Here is a 17,935-nt window from a genome sequence, read left to right as displayed (position 1 = left end):
AGATGGGGTTTTATATTGCACAAGAATCGATTGTTGGCGTGGTTCTGCTCTGTCCAAAAATTCAGCTGACGTCAGAGCTCAAACCTGCGGAGCGGACGCTGTGATCAGCCATGACAGTCACTGCAGTTCGTCACCCGTTGTTGTTTAAAACGGTATTTGAGTTAAGTATTACAAGCACACTAAAACAAACGATTCGAAAGGTTATATCAATATATCAATCAATATAAAATATATATATTAATATTTATGTTAGATATTGAATATTTTCAATCAGTCGATATTGATTGATATCAATAAATTAATATATATTTTTATTTCTATTCAGCCACAAACAGGCTGAAATGGGTCGAAGTCTGGCGCTTCGGTCTCGGCCGCCACACCCAGCAACTCCTCCCCGCCAGACTCCGCTCACGTAACCCGACTCCGGGCGAGGTTCTCGGTGCCACTCGACCTGAAGTGTCCTGGAAGGGAAGCCAGAGAGCGAACTGCAAACAAAGAAAACCGCCATGAAGTTCGTTTTGAGGATCATTTTGCTGGCGTTTCTCCTCACGGGGACGTTTTCACAAGACGGTACGTACTGTGGACTGAACTTGTGAAACTTCGACAAGTTTCCATGACGATTCTGATACTAGCAAGAGTTTGTACGCCAACTGTTTACTTTATTATCTATTATTGCAATGTACTGAACTAAAACTGCAAAGGAAGATATATTTTTTCATGTCCAGGACCAGTTTTGTTAGCACTGAAACGTGTATAAATGCGTCGACAACACATGCCAATTAAAGTGACAGTCCATATGTGCCAACTGATTTATGTCGTCATTTCAAAACATATGCAAGTGAGTAGTGATAGTAAGAAACACCTTGAACTGTATGAGACTGGAAGTATTGAAATAAAATTCACTTCTACAATAAAAACAAGGCGTCTGTGGAAGCCACACCCTTTCTAAATAAAAAATTCCCCCTTTTCTTTCACCTAAAAAGCATCTAAGAACGATAAATATGGATTGTCCTGAAAGGTGGGGTTTTTGTTGACACTTGACCAAGTTGTTAATAAAATTGTTTGTAAGACAAGCTTTCAAGAGACAGGCAACAAATTATCACAACACACATATTTATTGTGTAAGTTCTCTAAATTGTTTTCCATCATAGGTTTGGTAATATAAAGAGGTGTATGGAAAAACTACACTGTTTCCATGGCCACCCCGAACATCCAAGTTCTATTGTAACTCTTCACATGTGTGTATTATGATGATGCTTCAGAAAAGATGAATAAGTACTGAACAAAAATCACATTCTATATTTATTATCTTATGGAATCTATGGTTCAATGTTGCATCAGGAATCATGAAATAGCATGTACAGTATATTAAACTTCACTTTGCACGTGTGTAAATGCTACAGCGAAAATAAGTCATGACGCCCTAATTTCAGTCTCATGTTAACTACAGTGATTCAGTAATGTTCATGTGGTGGGTTGCCATGTGAGGAGGAAGCAAAACCACCTCTATCTGCTTCCTATTTTATTTTTTTAAGCAAGATTTGCGAATGGTGTATGTGGACCAACATGCGTTTCATGTCACTTGAGAAGCTGTCTGTTTAGGTGGAACAGTATGAAATAAAGCAGATAGTTTTTGAGGATCCAGTAGTGCAACTAAACTTGACTACATTACCCCCAAGTCTAGCCCTTTTGGTTCAGGGTAAGCAGCACATCATATGCTTTAGTGACTCAGTGGGCCGGATGCTTCTGCCTAGCAACCTGCCGCAGTCTGTGTCTCTATGATCACATAAACACTGTACTTCCCTTCGATACCGTGACTGACGACTGATTTTAGTTCACTTCAGAACTCCAACTTGCGGAGTCGCAAGGCAGTTGGACATTATGATCAGCCAAGACTGTCAGTCTGGTTCATCACCAGCTTGGTCAACAGTATTGTTTTTCATCCGTAATTTAGTATGACAATCACTATAATAACATAAACACTCTCCTTCCTGTTGATGTTGTACTGACAACTCAGTTCAAGTCTAATTGAAGAAAAGGAAACTGGTAACTCTGGTGTGGTGTAGCACGTCAGACAGTCTGGTTTCATAGAGACTTAAAAGATTAATGTGTCATATTTTGTTGTGAAACTGTGTCATTAATCATGTCAGACACCTTTTTAACCTTTTGTCGTTAGCCTTTGTCTTGAATAATAATGTCATGTTGCTCTGCTGCCATTTCATCATGATACTTTGACTTATGGCCATGATATCTTTTTGTATGTAACCTTCATTTTCTTATACAATTCTCTCATGATATTTGTCCACTTTCAAAGCTTCCGAGATTTAAAGATGTAATTTTTAAAAAGCTTCTAAGCCAGACCTTGGTGGCCCTCAAAGTGAAACTATGGAACTAAAACAGTCAATATTTATAACTATTATTTCAATTTTCACCAGTCATTACTATTTCCATAATATAATAATGCATGAATTACATTATATTAGTTTACTACTTACATAGATCATCTCCACGTATACATTGATTTATTGTGAAAATCTTTTTGTATGAAAATTGTATTCATTTTGTGCACTTTCACAAAATTTCTAAAAGATGCTGAAACTTTCGGATGGAAACCTGACTACTTTTGTTTTGTATTAACGGGCTGATGAGGCATTATGAAACAGTGTTCATTTTTTATGGCCCACTAGATGGTACTCCAGACTCTTCTCTTCTTCTAGACGCTTCATCGGCCCATCTCTATTGTTCTGTATTCCAAAAATAAGTGACTCTCAACTTCTTGTTTTACAGGGTTTGACCTCGGTGATGCCCTAGATGAATCCCGTAAGCCCAGTTTTTATGCCACATTTTGGAAAAAAAAAAAAAATAAAAAAAAAAAAAATATATATATATATACAGTATATGTTATGCTTTTCTACTTCTGTTTTTCCGTACAGCTAAAGATACGCAGCCAACCCAGAAGCCCAAAGCCCCAGAGCCTAAAAATGATGGTATGTGTGTGTTTCATGACTCAGTGATGTGCTGATGAGGTTTCATGAAGCAGTGTCCCTATTTTCCGAGCTCAGTAGGTGGCCCTGTCAGTCTAGAAATTATCTTCTGTGTGGTTTCATTGAAGTGGTTTTTACAACCCATTGATTTAAGAAGCTCTGAATTTACCGATCAATCGTCATCTCGACCCTCATCTATGGTTATGAGCTCTGCTCTCCCAGATACAACCGACTGAAATGAGTTTTCTCCGACGGGTGGCAGACATCTCCCTTAGAGATAGGTTGAGGAGTTCTGTCACTTGGGAGTGCAGTCGCTGCTTCTCCATGTTCAGAGGAGTCAGTTGAGGTGGTCCAGGCGTCTCATGAGGATGCACCCTGGACGCCTCCCTTTTCAGGAATGGCCAGCTGGGAGGAGACCAAGGGGTCGACCCAGGACCAGGTGGAGGGATGAGATCTCTTCACTGGTCTGGGAGATTCTTGGGATTCCCCAGTTGGAGCTGGTGGATGTTGCCCCAGAGAAGGGCATGTGGTGCTACCTTCTGAAGCCACTGCCCCCGCAACCTGGCAACGGATAAGCAGCAGAGGATGAATAGATTTTTTATGAAGCCCCATCTGCCTGTCACTTGCTTTTACAGCTGATATTAATACATTATTGAAGTTGAGCTAAATTCATTGACTTGATACTCAAGTGCAGGACTCCTCTGTCGTATTTCCGTCTCTACTTCAGTGTAAGTTCATGACATAATGATGGTCTGTGCACCAAAATAAAAACACATTTGAAGCTATTCTTTTGGTTAAATTTAGCGAGGAGCATGTGAGAGTGAGCAAGAGCGACACCATGACCTGAATGTGGGCTTGCTGAAGGCTCAATGTTATTCTTAGCTGTGGGATCTGATGACATTTCAAGAGTACTCAGTGATGGGCGTGGTTCTGCACTGACTACATGTACATTTCTCCCTCCTGGACTGTGACGTACAAACATAGCCCCTTTGTGTCAGTGTCTCTATATTAGTGACTAAGGCTGTTTTGCGGAGGAATCATACGTGAGTGACCACATATGCAGTAGACACACAGGAAAATGAAGGGCTCATTCATTTAAACTACAGGATACCAAACACTGCTCAGTCCTCGGCGGTTTCAGCAAGATGGATCACTTTGTTAGCAAGCTGCAGGGATTCAACCTGATGCACTCACTTACGGATTTTCTTCTGCTTAATCCTGATTTCTGAAATTCTTATTGAAAATACATGTTAATTCTATAATGAAATGATTGATTTGGGATTTATTTATGAGCAACAACGCCGTTCAAAAACATGATCATTTGCATGCAGTTTTCTTGCGAAGAAAGCAAAGATAAAGCAGATTAAGTCATAATAGACCAAGCATGCTGTATTCGTGTGAGTGATGTGCCCACAGTGATCGAGTTTAGATCTTTTGCGTCCTTCCAGTCCCTGTGAATTAAAAGACAATCTAGAATGTCTCTTAAACTTGTCTTGAACACAGTTAACGGTCCTATTTTTGTTTCCCTTCCTCCAGATACATTAGATCTCCTGGATGCTTTTGGACCAGGTAAAACAAGATCCTCGAATGGTGATGTCATTAGCAAAAAAAAAATTGAATTCTTACCTTTCTCTTCCATGTAAATAACTGAACAGATGTGATCTTGTTGTTTTGAAATACTCTATTCTAATTGGCGTCTATTGTTCTGCTTTGTAGATCCTGCACCTAAGAAACCCAAGGAACCCAAATCTGGAGGTTGGCAGTTGGGATTAATAATTGCTTCTTGATTTGTTTTTAATTCTTTTTCTGTTTATGTGTCTAAACTAGGTCTGAACCTCTTCACAATCACATTTTGGATCTGTTCTAAACACAGCTTAAAGGAAGCTGTTCTCAACACCACAGTGGCCAATAATGCTTTCCTCATGGAAACAGCAGCCCAACATAACAGTTACTGTCAGGAACATTCTTCAGAATAACCTCAGAGGCTCTGAAGAGGCTCAACAACATGCTAACAGCATAACATTGGAAACATTATTGGCCACTCTGCTTCCTTTTAGCTACGTTTAGAACAGATACAAAACGTGGAATTCATTTGCCCTTTGTGAGTTAACTCAGCTTTAGTGCGATTACTTGGGATAAAAAATTGTTATCTATTGACAGCCCTTGTCGAAACCTTTTACTGTAATTTCAGGACTATAAGTCGCTACTTTTTTTCTCGCTGTCTGAACCCTGTGGCTTATAAAGTGATGCAGGTAATATTTGGATTTTTACAGGTTAAAGAGGGTCATGATCCCAAAATATTGAGCCTTGTCACATCAGAGCGATGAAATCACAGGTGTTCTACTTACTGTAAAGTGCTCAAAATGCGGCGTTTTCGCCCGCGTGTCCCCAGATGTGCCAACAGAGCCAATCCCCTGGAGGACCTCAGCCTATTTTTTGCGCTTCTCTCCATAGGTTTTTTAATTTAAATTTTCCATCCATTAGTGCAATCTCTTTTAGTCTCATCCCTCACAGATGTTTCAGTTATGGTATCACATTGTATAATGCGGTGCACTTGTCCGCTGTAAAAGTTTATATGCGATCCATTAACTGCTTTTGCCTGTAATTATGAAATGAAATTGATCTGTTTAAGTCGTACCCCAAGTTAAAACATGATCATTTGTGTCAGAAAATGGCTGTCCCCCATTCCCTCAATTGTTTTCCAATTCTGCACCTAACTATATGCATTTCTTTTAGTGAAGAATGCATGCTGTATTCCGTAGATCCATTTATATCCGTTCCTTCTTGTTGCTGTGAATGAAAAGAAAATTTAGAATATCTGAAAGACTCCTCCTGAACACAGTAAATAGTCATATTCTTGTTTCCCCTCCTTCAGATGGATTAGACCTCTTGGATGCCTTTGGACCAGGTAAAGCAAGATCTTCAAATGATGGTTTCAAATGATGAAGGTGTGAGCTTTTTGTTTTGAATATTATTCTGCTTTCTAGATGAGCCTGTACCTGAGAAGCCCAAGAAACCCAAATCTGGAGGTTTGCCGTTATTGATTTGTTTTTATCTGTTTCATGTGTCCAAACATTTGAAATGAAGTTACAAATATTTGATGTATTACAGGAAATGCCGGCTTTGACTTGGAAGATGCACTTGGTCCAGGTAATCATTTTGAATTACGCAACATCAATGTTACGAGACTAATTGGCTTCTCTAAAGCTATTTCACTGGTCATTTTTCAGAATTATATAAATGTTGACCTTGGTTTCATCCTTACAGATGACCCCAAAAAACCTGCCGTAAACCCAGGTGGAGGAGGTAAAAATATGACACATCTGCTTTCTGAATTTACACCAGGCAACGTGTTTCCTTGCTTCCTAAAAATGTATTTCTGTCTGACGCTAACTTTTTATCTGTGAAAAGAAACACTCCCTCATGCATGGGCTCTGTGTGTCTTCAATAGGTGGCGGCGCCTTCAGCGACTCAGACTTGATGGACATTGGAGGCTACAAGCCCGATGGAGGTCAGTCCAGTGGAGGTAGGACTTAACCTCTTTTGGTTCCCCTGTTTGTAGATATTGAAATATTAAAATATTATATTAAAATTATGAAACCATTTGAAGCTGCTTCAAAGCAGGGAAGACTTCTGCCACTCCTTCGTGCCGACGGCCGTAGGGCTATAAATGTATGAAAACGTCACTGAACTGGTTTGTAGTGCACTGAACAGGAAGCTTCATTTTAACGAGACTAGCTATGAGTCAGTAATGAACGTGTCTTCAACATGCTCGATCAATTTATTTATTTATTTATTATCTTGAGTTTAATTACTAAAGCTCATTGAAAAAAGTCTTTTTTCATGCTTTTAATTTGTTTAATAGTTTTAGCAACCCAAAGTTTGCGATGGAAGTAAATTCACTCATCTGACTGGTACATCACTTTTTACTGGAACATCTTTTTTTTTTTGTATCCGCTGGTGATACTCATCTCTTAGCCAACAGTGATGATGCCTCACGTCATCAATGTTCATGCAGGCGGACATTTTTTTACTTTTATTTTTTATGGTTTTACATTCCAACAAGCGTGTTTGACCACATCCAGTCTCCGGACCCAGTGAGTTAAAGGTCCAGTGTGCCCTGCTTGTGGGCGGAGATGAACAGACTCGGTGACACTAAGTAGCGTCGCTATTTATTTTTATTTTTTTAATATACTGTATGTAATCCGGCAACAAATTCAATTCTTGTCCTTTTGGTAGCAGCTACCTTAGCCACACTGAACAGGCTAGTAATGTTGAACAAAGCCGCACACTTCAACACCGTGTAGACCACCATGCAGACTTTGGATCACACGCTGAAGCGTTGCCTTGACGACGGTCGGAACCGGCCGTGCTTGACACTTGACACCGTGGACAACAAAGAAATTCAAATAAAGAGGAAACGTGTGAGACCTGGGTTAATAATAATGATTAATAAAAGAGAACGCTCTGGATGGAAATGTAGCCCTCTTGAGTTGCTGCAGCAGAACATCAGCTTGCTCATCGGAATTTTTCCACACTCCTCTAAACATTAAAACATTGGTTTCCGCAGTGAGGTTTTGAAGAGACTGGAGGGAAAACCCTCCTCCTTTTAGTTAGAGCTTGGAAGCAGTCACATTTGAACCCAAAAAAAGAGAAAGTAAAATGAAAGCCACATGTCTTCATCAGCATGGACTTTATTTGAGACTGACAACAGCAGAGACTATCAAAAATAAAACACAGTCTCTTTCATTTGATGAAACTGATACCTCATTCATGAGATGGAAGCGGTTTAATATAAATTTTTCTGCCACATGTTAGATGAATGCTAGTGAAGTGACTAAGCGTTTTGTCTTTTTCTTGTGATTTCAGGAAACTCTGGCTATGACTCAAACGGTGAGTGTCCTGTGTTGCACTAATGGCTGCCTCTGATGCATCTGATCTATACTGAGTGATAGTGTTGTACAGTAAAATAATTCCAAAGTCTAGCAAGAGGCTCCGTGCAAAAGTGAATGCAGCTTTAATGAGGGTCAAAGTTCAACCCTTAGAAAGTCATGTGGGTTGTGTTCGCCACACTGTACTGTATGTGTGAATGTGTTTATATTTGAAATCTTCTGTGTTTCTCATAGGTGGCGCCGAGCAGCCTAAAGGTAAGCCCCTTACGTATCTGTTCCCTGCTGTTGCCGGCGTGTTTCCTGTTTGAGGGGGGGTGTTAAGGGTGTTTTCCTGCCTCTCAGGAAGAGGTTTTAATTGTGCCCAAATGAGTCTTCTTCAGCTGCAATTGAGTGACTCATCTCTGTTTGGCACTGAATCCTGAGTTGTAGCTTCACATTGATCTGACACAAGGAGCTTTTCTGTTTGAGCCCTGGCACGTGGGTATTAGAAACACAAGTGATTTTCTTCTGTCACCAAACATGTACAGTATATTCTGTTGTGTAACACTCAATTTGTTATGGTACTCACCACTTCACCTTGTGGTTCTGTAGCCCGTCCATGAACAGTATTTGGGGAACGAGAACTGCTGGAACACAAGCAGTTGTTGGTCAGCACTGAGGTGTCAGTGGAGTTGATGTGGTGGAAAGTTCGAACTTGACTGGAGGCTCTTAAAATGAGCAGTTTCTTTCCCGGAGACTGTTGGCTTCCTTAAGGAATGTTGCTGCTGGAGGTGTTGTGCTGCAACTTGAAGGAAATTAGCTGCAAACGGTTACTGGGGAAAACCAGATGTGCCCTTACACTGCGCCTTCATCGATGATTTCCTGTTTCAACTTATCAATTTAAAAGATGCCTTTTTACCGCAATAACCTGGAACAGTTTCCCAGACAGTGTCTCGGTGGAATCTCTTGGTTTAGGATCCGTAAGGCCTGTGACCTCGTCCACACGGTGTTGGTCGTATTGAGATTGAAACATAGAATTTATTGAGAGCCCGTATTGGATACAGTACTTTTTCAAACCCAGAGTGAGTTACTCTGCAAATGGCAGATCCTTGTCTCTGTGTGTGCGACTGATCCAGATAATTTTAAGAATGGTGACATCACAGCCCCGTCCGCCTCGAGGCTCTCCCTAAAAGTCCTCACTTCACGACGCAACAGGTGAACTAGATTGAAGTGTGCATTCAGCATCTACTGTTTAGCTTATGGTTAATATTAACACAATGTCTTCAGCTCCTCTTTCATCATAATGAGTTGAGAACAGTTAGAGAAGCCAGTCACTAACACAAGTTTAATATTCCAAGCAAATGTTTATTCTCTCAAACCATCGTCAAACATGAACTTAAGTATTTGAAGTTCATCCAGATTACTCCTTTTGGTGTCAATGGAGCACGAATAGTGATGGCTACAAGAGGTGTCATGAAACAGTGTTGCAGGGTTGATGAAACAGTGTCCTAATTTTCAGAGGCCACTATATGGCACTCTCTGTTTAGAAAAGATGTGAGGTGAATTAGTTGTTGTTATCGCTTGCGCTCAACCTGAGACAGAGGTGATAAAATCAAGCTTCCTTACAATCCTTGTCATTCATCAGGCTGCAGAGACGCAGGAAGAGCGCTCAAATATAGTAGTGATGATGTCATGAAAAATGACTAAAAAAGCTTGGAATGTGAAATCACATCTTAAATAACATCAGAAAAATTCAGGTCAAGTGCCTACTCAACTGGAAATATTATCTACTGTTCTGTAAACCCAGACCATGCAAATTGGAGTTTCTAGAGAGAAACATTTATCCTGCATGATGAAGGTTAAATACATACATACGTCATCCATGAACCTCAGCTTAGTCCCGTTCTGGGTTGCTGGGAGTGCTGGATCAGAGAGGACACCCTGGACAGGTGTCGTCCATCGCCGGGCACACACACACACCATTCACACACACATGCACACCTAGGGGCAAGTGTCCAATTAACCTAGTGAGCATGTATTTGGGTTGTGGGAGTACTCGGAGAAAACCTACGCACACACAGGTAGTACGTGCAAAGTTCATGCAGAAAGGTCGACCGACCCGGCCGTCGAACCCACAACCGTCTTGCTGCAAGGCGAGAGTGCGAAGCACTAGGCTGCTGTGTGGCCCGAAGTTTAAATATCACTGTTAAATTATTATTTATATTTTACGCATTGTTTTATTGTCGTTCATTTTTGAATAAAGTTTGAAAGTTCAATGACAACATAACCTTAAATTGTTGAAAAATCGGGATTATAATATGAATCAAAATAATCCAGCCCAACTGCGACCCCTGTAGAGATGACATGATGGTCGAAGTGGAAATCTACATTAGCAGCTTTGAGAGCGTTGGATTAACATTGATTAATTAATTAACTTGTAAAGCTAAGTTTAAAAAAACGTGATGGAATGACGGTCAGGCTCTGGACTCTGTTACGGAGCTTGAGAATTATACTGCACTCTGCTGCTAGCGCCTCCTTGGAAGTCAGCGAGAGAGAATTTGTGAGATGGCGGCATCAGAGGAGATGGCTGAAGGACATTCCACCGACTCATCAAGTTATGTGTAGCTAATGGCAACAGAAGAGTGAGCCATTGTTGAGTCATTGTTTCCCTATAAAGACTTAAAAATTTGGTGACTATAATACCAGGACTGAAGTTCTGCGGCTGGCCGTAGCTGGCCGGTCTGGCTCCAATGGCTAAAATCCTGCTTCGATTTGTGTCGTTGCAGATCCAGACCTGCCGTGGGACCAAATCCTGAAGCTGATAAATGCTAACATGCCAGAGGAATTCTTTTTGTGGCTGGCCAACGTTAAGCAAACCTTGTTCCCCTTGTTAGAGAGGGCCATGGATCTGCTACAAGCTGTACCCTAGCCGCCAGGTCGCTAGTTCGAATCTCAGGTCAACTGTCTGTACAGTCACTGTGACTGAAGGATCTGAAGTGTGTGTTTACTTTTCCTTTGAGTTTGGGTACTGATGAGTTCTGACTGCTTTTTTATTGTATTTATTTCATCTTCATGTGGATGGGTGTTGAGTTGTCTCTGGGTGAAAAATGAATCAATTTTGCTTGTCACTGTGGTCTCTATTCTATTTAATACGGCTGTAAATACATTCAAATCTTTATCTCAATAAATTGCAGTTAACCTGCAATTAATAGCGAATGACTCACACATTTTGTGTCAGTTCTAATGGCTACTCTGGTGTTGAGAACATCTTCCTTGAATCTACATTTAGAACAGATACAAACTGTGGGATTAATTTGCCATTAATCATGCGTCAACTCATTTTAAGTGCCATTAATTGATATAAAAATATTCATCTATCTATCTATTGACAGCCCTACTGCTTAATCCCATAACAAAGCCAATGACTCAGATCAAACATGGTTTCTATTCAGTTATTGGGAATGCTACCCCATTTGAGCCCATGAATTAATCCCCTGTCAATACAGACGTTGAAGGATCAGTGATATCGGACTGAATTGTGTTTTTTCCCGTTGTCCTCGGGCCAATTTCCAAACTGTTGCCATCTTCTATGAACATGAAAATTTCAAACCACTCACACTGCTCACATGGATGACAAAGCATTGCTTAGATCAGAACATCTCTAAGGAATACATGAAGTGACATGAGAACATTTTGCCTTGCGAATCCCGTCAGATTAAGTTGACTTTTCTACCCCTGCCTAACCAAACATGCATATTTTCTGTCACGTTGGAACACGCCTGCCTAACAGCCAGGAGAGGCGATTGGCAGGAATAGTCTTCATAGCCCAGATTCTCGACTCTGAAGAACAAACTTCTCATTGGCTTTTACCTTTTTTGTGGCTCTTGGAATGAGGATTTATGACAGTGCTTGAGAAACCTGTCAGAAAACAGACCTATGTGTTTGTTCGTCATTGAATCATCAGATAAAATAAGCTCGGCTAAGCTTTCATTTGATTCCGCTGAATGTTTGTCTCTGCTGCTGTCTCAGTTGTATCTTATGTCAACTTATAAAAAGATTTTGATGGATTTTTAAAATAAACCTTTTCTGTACTTCTATTCAGCCATGTTCTTTACTCTACAAGGCTTTTACTTTTTAAATACCGTTAAACACATCTTTTTTTATGGATCAGTTCAAGCGACTGTTTGGTCGACTGACCTTCAAGATCTTGCGGCTTGGTGTAAGTTTTTCCGTTGGCATCAACAGCTTTAGTTAGGACAATGGAGAGACAAAGAGGATCTCCATGTTTTAGTATGAAACAGATGAAACATAAAGGGTCCGTATTTGTTGAGTTGGAGAAGGAACTGGGCCTTGTACTTGAAGAGATTAATTTTGGTGAATTAATTACAAAAAAATATTCAAATAACAGATGTATTGCATGTAAACTTTCTTTCTCTGGGAACGCTTTTCAGGCACCAATTCCAGGTGCGCCACATCATACAATGTGATGTCATCAGCTAAACCCCCATGATGAAGGAGATGAAATTAGATGCCGATGGAGGGAAAATATAAGAAGAGTAGAATGAGAAGAGTCAGCTCATTACCGGAGCACTGATGTTTCAGCTCCAGATTCAACTGGTGGTAAATGGTTCTTCTAAAAGCTGCTTATTCCAATGCTTCAGGTCAGAATAATGCTAGTTAGTGTTGACATTTCTGTCACAAGATTTCCTTTCAAGTGTGTTCTGTGATAGCACAAGTGGTGCTGTGTCGTCCGGTGATTCAGACCTATTATAGAGTGCACCAGAATCTCTGATGACGTGAGCAATATTCTTGGAAACCAAGGAAAACGTTTCCTGTCAGCTACTCCAACGTTGCATTGGAGTAGGTGACAGTCAGAATCTCTCTTGGAGAGCTGGGAACACCTGAGAAGGGCTGTAGATTTGGTGGCTATGGGCTGACCTGCATCGTGGTGGGGCCTGGTTCCAGCTTATTTTAGCGTTCACCTTTTAAATGCAGTTGTTGTTAGCAGTTAAAACCAAACCCAATTTAAGCAGCCTGGGTGTTGGCGTGGATGATGGAGGTGTGATTCTAACCTGCAGGACTGGGTGCTAAAGCACAGATGTTTCCTCAGTGCAGAGGCGCTGCAGGCTTTTTTGGGGGAGAAAGACAATGTCCAAGTGCGGAAGATTCCTGTGCAGTTAGTCACGCTGCAGGCTGGCACGCACAGCGGTTCTCTGGCTGACGCCCTGTTGTTGTACTGAGCATCAGAGGAGAACCCGCCCTCACGCATGACTCACTGTGGTGTGAAAGCTGAGAATGAGTGGGATTATTCAGTCCTGACGGGTGCCACACCTTGCCCTGCGAACAACTATTTGTAGTCGCTGCTTCACCATGTTTCACCATGTTGTTCAGGTCTGTTTCTGCTTCACCACGTGTGTGATGTCGGCCACAGCGCACCTTTGTCACTCGGTGGCATTTCAGATCATAAACGAAAAGGCTGTGGTTTTAATGGTAGAAATGACTAGTCAAGGACAACACTGTGACTTGGAGATATGTAGCCCTGAAGGGACAACAAGAGGAAGAGCCTGACTGTCTGGTGCTCATGTGAAACTCCAGTTCAAGTTTGTTGTGATCAGTCGAAACCTGATGTTTTTTTACAGACTCTTTACTGGCCTGATTCTGAATGACCAAGAGGCAACAATATATGACGTATACGTCTGATCACTGATGGAAAGGATGGAATGATGGAAAAGCATAAATGTCTTTTTTTAAATCATAAAAAAGAGAGAAAAAATGATAATAGTTGGACTCTTAACATTATTGTTAGTACGATCATAAAACATCATAATGCTTTATGGAAGGCCTTATGAATGCTCATAATCATGTTTTTCAAATGATAATGTTTCTTTGGCATTATAATGCTTCTTGAGTCTTTTACTCAATTATAATATTCTATATACCTCATTATAAGGTATCATTCATGATTAGGAACAGTCATGACATGCTAAGATTGGACATTATGAATTGTTGTTTTTCAGTGAAGCCGATGTGTGAAGTAGGGATGGGTAGATGAGGTATGAATCAGTGGCCTAATTTCCAGAGGCCACTAGATGGCGATCTTGTGAGTTTGTGAGGTTTCACTGAATTAGTTGTTTAAGTCCAAACATTTTACAGCAGACAGTGCCATCTGGTGGCCTCGTAAAATCAGGACACTGTGTCATGAAACCTCATCTACCCATCAGTTCTGTGAAGCATCTCTGTGAAACAAAATACGATAAGTTTGGCTCTTTCCTCCGGCAGAGAGTTCCGGAGCAATCGCGGCAATCGCCAGCAGCATCGGAGTGGCTCTGTTGGGCGCGGCGTCCAGTTACTTTGCCTACCAGAAAAAGAAACTCTGCTTCAAGCTGCAGGGAGGGCAAGACCCGGAGAGTGGGAAACACCATGGTGGCAACCAGTCTGACAATCAAGGTAAGGGTCCCCTGGAGTCACAGGGCCGATCCCAGCTGTCTGGGGCGAGAGGCACAAGTCACCCTGACACACAGCATGTGTGGCCTAACATTGTTGCGCACACTCACATGTACAGACAATCCAGAGTCACCAATTCACATCTGTCTGTTTTGGACTGTGGAAGTGGAACCTGTGACCTTATTGGTGTGCCAAGCCAGTCAAATTCACAACTTCCAGTTGTTTCCAAACCTGTTGCGCCTGTAACTTCACCACACACGACAGAATGATGGGAGTGTCCCATGTCGGAACCACAACGCCAAAGACTGTCTGCACTGCAGCGCTAATAGAGGCAAAAGTGACGTCTCCCTCCAAAATGTTATTTACACCAGCAAAGTTTGCTCCGCGGTTTAAAAGTTGGCTGGAAAGTAAATGCAGAATCAAACCAATTTGCTCCAAAAAGTGATGAGAGCCCTACAGAGCCCCGGACCTGACATGGTAAAAATAAAAATAAAAGAGTGCACATGAAATACAACTGTGTGGGCGTGAAGTAGGCGCTAACCGCTGAGCACCACCTCTAGCTCCATTCAACGTCCAAATATTTGGTTCTTTGCCAGTTCCTCCACTAAAGCGGTTATCCTGCAGCTAACCGGGTAGATGGATTAAGAAGAACCGACAGGGCATTTGACAAGATGCTGTGCTACTCAGGCTATATTATGGAGCAATTCCAAGCATTCACGGTCACAGAACGTTTGGGGAAGGCCCTGTTTGGGGCCCTCACGACCATCAATTGGTTGAAGTTAAATGTAAGTAGAATGGCCAGGGAAGAGAAAGGGGGGAGAGCTTTACTTGCTTTAGTCTGACCTCTAGTGACGAATGAAATGAAGTGAACATTTGAAACTCAAAATTCATCCTGTTTCTTTTTTTTCCCCCCAGTTTCCAGCAACTTGATGAGGAATTCTTAGACTCCCAGCCCTACACAAGAAGAAGCTGGATCATGGAGCCTCTTTGTGAGACATCAATGATCGTAATGCCCCTCGAAAATGTACCCCCTAATATCCAGCACGCGGTCCAAACATGAGCCACAGGATTGTTTATTGACAACATTAAATTACTGGCCGTCGATTTAGCTGCCTCGACACCTCGTTCGCGTGAGTGATGACTTGCGGCGGCTTCCTTCAGCTGCACCCCATTTTAATACGACACAGAAACAAGCTGACACCTTGATCCGGGAACATTTGTAAATTCTGGTGTCTGATGAACACATTTGATAACAGAAGAAGATCCAAGTCCGCATGTACACAGGCACACACGAGAGTCCTGCATATCTCCTATGCACATCCACTATACACACAGTCTCACACGTGAGACTTGAACTGTAGTGCTGTAAACAGGAAGTGGAACGTCTAAGGGATAACTCATTCTTGAGCGCCTTATTGGCACGCTGATCACCAGGTTTGACTTGAGGGTTATTGAGGGCAGTTATTTTCTGCTGGACAAAAGGTGCTTTTGCTCCCCAGTAAACAGGTCTCCTTTACTTATCCCATAATAATGAACTCAAAGTGGCCGACCTGTTCACATGTGCACTGGAGGTCTCTTTGTGGCTGCATGGACGCACAAATACTAAAGCTGTCTTCCTCATTTTTGTACTTCTGTCTCCCAAACCCCAACCTGTGCTACTAAATGATTAGCCGTCAAAAGTGCATGTGTCAGCGTTAAAATACAACTCAACAAGAGTCTGTTCCTCTCCCTGAATCATCATTGTTGACAGGATGAAATACGAGGAGCAACAGGTTTTGTTTGGTCTCTTAACTTCCTGTCCCGTGTTTCGTGAGCTGCATTTCATGTTTTTGTGTCTGGACTTATTATCCAGCAGAAGGAGCTTTGTGTTTATTACAACCATAGGATGAATGTCATCAGTCTGTCAGTGTCAATAGAGGGTCTTTTGAGTCACATCATTTTGTATCAGTTATTTTGTTGTTATTGTAAGGTTGCAGTGATGATTTTTTTTATTTTTTGAGCGACTTGCAATATTGCAAATGTTGGTCAAATTAGGGATGGGCGATATTGAGAAAAAAACTAATCTCAATATGTTTCTGCTATATCTGGATATACAATATGTATCTCGATATCTATGCAGGGGACAGAAAATAGATCCTTTTCGTACATAAGCTGCACCGGTCTATAAGCCGCAGGTGCACTGTTGCTGTCTGTGCCGCAGACAGCAACAGTGCACGTTGCTAGAAGTGATGCACGAGGATCACTTCTAGCGATCCTCTTGTTCTAGTTTTGAAATCGGGTCCAACATCGAGACTGACTCATGAAACAATCTCCGTAATGTCCTGAACTTGAATCATGAACTCCTCACATCCTATTTACATACAAGCGCTGTTTACCCTCCTGTGGATCGTCTCTGTTGGCAGAGCTGCGGACACGCGGGCGAAAACAGCGCAATTTGAGTTCTTTAAAGGTAAATAAAATGCCCGTGATGTCATCCGTTTGCTGTGACGAGGCTCAATATTGTTGCCAGCATGACGCTATTTAGACTGTAAAAATGAGGGATGCTCCGAGAGACAGGGTGAGCACTCAGCGGAAGCAGCTTTCTTCTTCAGGTCTTTCATGAAAATTCCCACTCTGGACGTTTGCAAAGGTTTCAGGTTCAGGTGGTCAAAGGACGCTGCATCTGACGCACACAAAACGGCAGCGGATGATTCCGTCTTAAAGCGACACCTTAGAAAGGCTGGTCATCTGGCTCGGTGGAATTAATGATTATTTCTTGGGCAATATGCTTCGCGTTCCGAATGTCACACTCAGACCAACGAGTGTCCATGAGTGACAGCTGCTTCCTGCAGTTTCACCTTCATGAGCAAATCTCGATTTATCGCCCAATCTTAGGTCAAATATTAGCCATAGTTTCATTCGTGCCGTTTGTCTCCTAGCGGTGGCGTAGTGAATTGCAGTCTCATATTGATTTTTATTTTTTTTTCAATTGAATATTTCAAGTTAATTTCAAATTTGCGCCTGGTGGAAATGCATGTTACCCGAAACTGAATGCAAGTGATGTTTGTCATGTTGTTCTTTTTAAATAGTCGCAACAGAAGAGAAGGTTTTGCAGATGATGCACATGTATCTTTAGTTTTGTTCTCCAATGATTTCACTGTTAAAATGAATATCTGAGGTGATTCTTCTGACATGCTGCTTTGTGAGCTGTAAATACTGTAACGTGCACAGACATCTGCTTAAACGCCTTTCAGAGTTACTATCAAACTGCGTCAACCGTTTTGGCTTTTTGTTTGTTGGTGAATGTCTTAAATAAAATGGTGTCGTACACTCTGCTGTTGCTGACCTGCTGTGTTACTGACAAACATTTAAACTCAAACTTAGATGAAATATGTTGATTTTGTTAAGTTCATCGCATTCCAATTGGGAAGGTCGGTCACTATTGCAACATCCTAACTTCATTTTCGAGTTCTACATCGTAAGTCGTACATAGTAATGAAACCAGCATAGACGGCCGTTTGGATTTCAAACAACACAACATAAAATCTAATTACTGTAATATACCACTTTTCATAAGTATCACTGTGGATTTACCAACTATTTGAAGTGTTTTTTTGGATGGGTTTCTCAGTTATTTCAGCAACGGAACGTGTTCTT

At 41.5% G+C, this 17,935-nt stretch overlaps 1 protein-coding gene across 2 annotated transcripts; it reads left to right on the top strand.

The window, feature by feature from the left end:
• Positions 1-393: 393 nt before the first annotated feature.
• Positions 394-17,608, top strand: cd99 (CD99 molecule). Of its 2 annotated transcripts, XM_053851410.1 has the most exons (14): positions 394-570; positions 2,788-2,820; positions 2,934-2,987; positions 4,521-4,553; positions 4,701-4,739; positions 5,860-5,892; positions 5,972-6,013; positions 6,096-6,134; positions 6,252-6,290; positions 6,436-6,510; positions 7,854-7,877; positions 8,111-8,131; positions 14,135-14,302; positions 15,215-17,608. In XM_053851410.1, the coding sequence occupies exons 1-14, from the start codon at positions 507-509 to the stop codon at positions 15,241-15,243; spliced, it is 693 nt and encodes a 230-aa protein (XP_053707385.1). In that variant the 5' UTR covers positions 394-506; the 3' UTR covers positions 15,244-17,608. The 2 variants fall into 2 exon arrangements, with proteins under 2 accessions (XP_053707385.1, XP_053707394.1); XM_053851419.1 differs by lacking the exons at positions 14,135-14,302; positions 15,215-17,608 and adding an exon at positions 10,642-10,812.
• Positions 17,609-17,935: the final 327 nt, after the last annotated feature.

This window comes from Synchiropus splendidus, chromosome 1 (genome assembly GCF_027744825.2).
Source record: "Synchiropus splendidus isolate RoL2022-P1 chromosome 1, RoL_Sspl_1.0, whole genome shotgun sequence".
Lineage (NCBI taxonomy): Eukaryota > Metazoa > Chordata > Actinopteri > Syngnathiformes > Callionymidae > Synchiropus > Synchiropus splendidus.
Note: the sequence above shows the minus strand (reverse complement) of the source record. Positions and strands in the feature narration are given on the sequence as shown.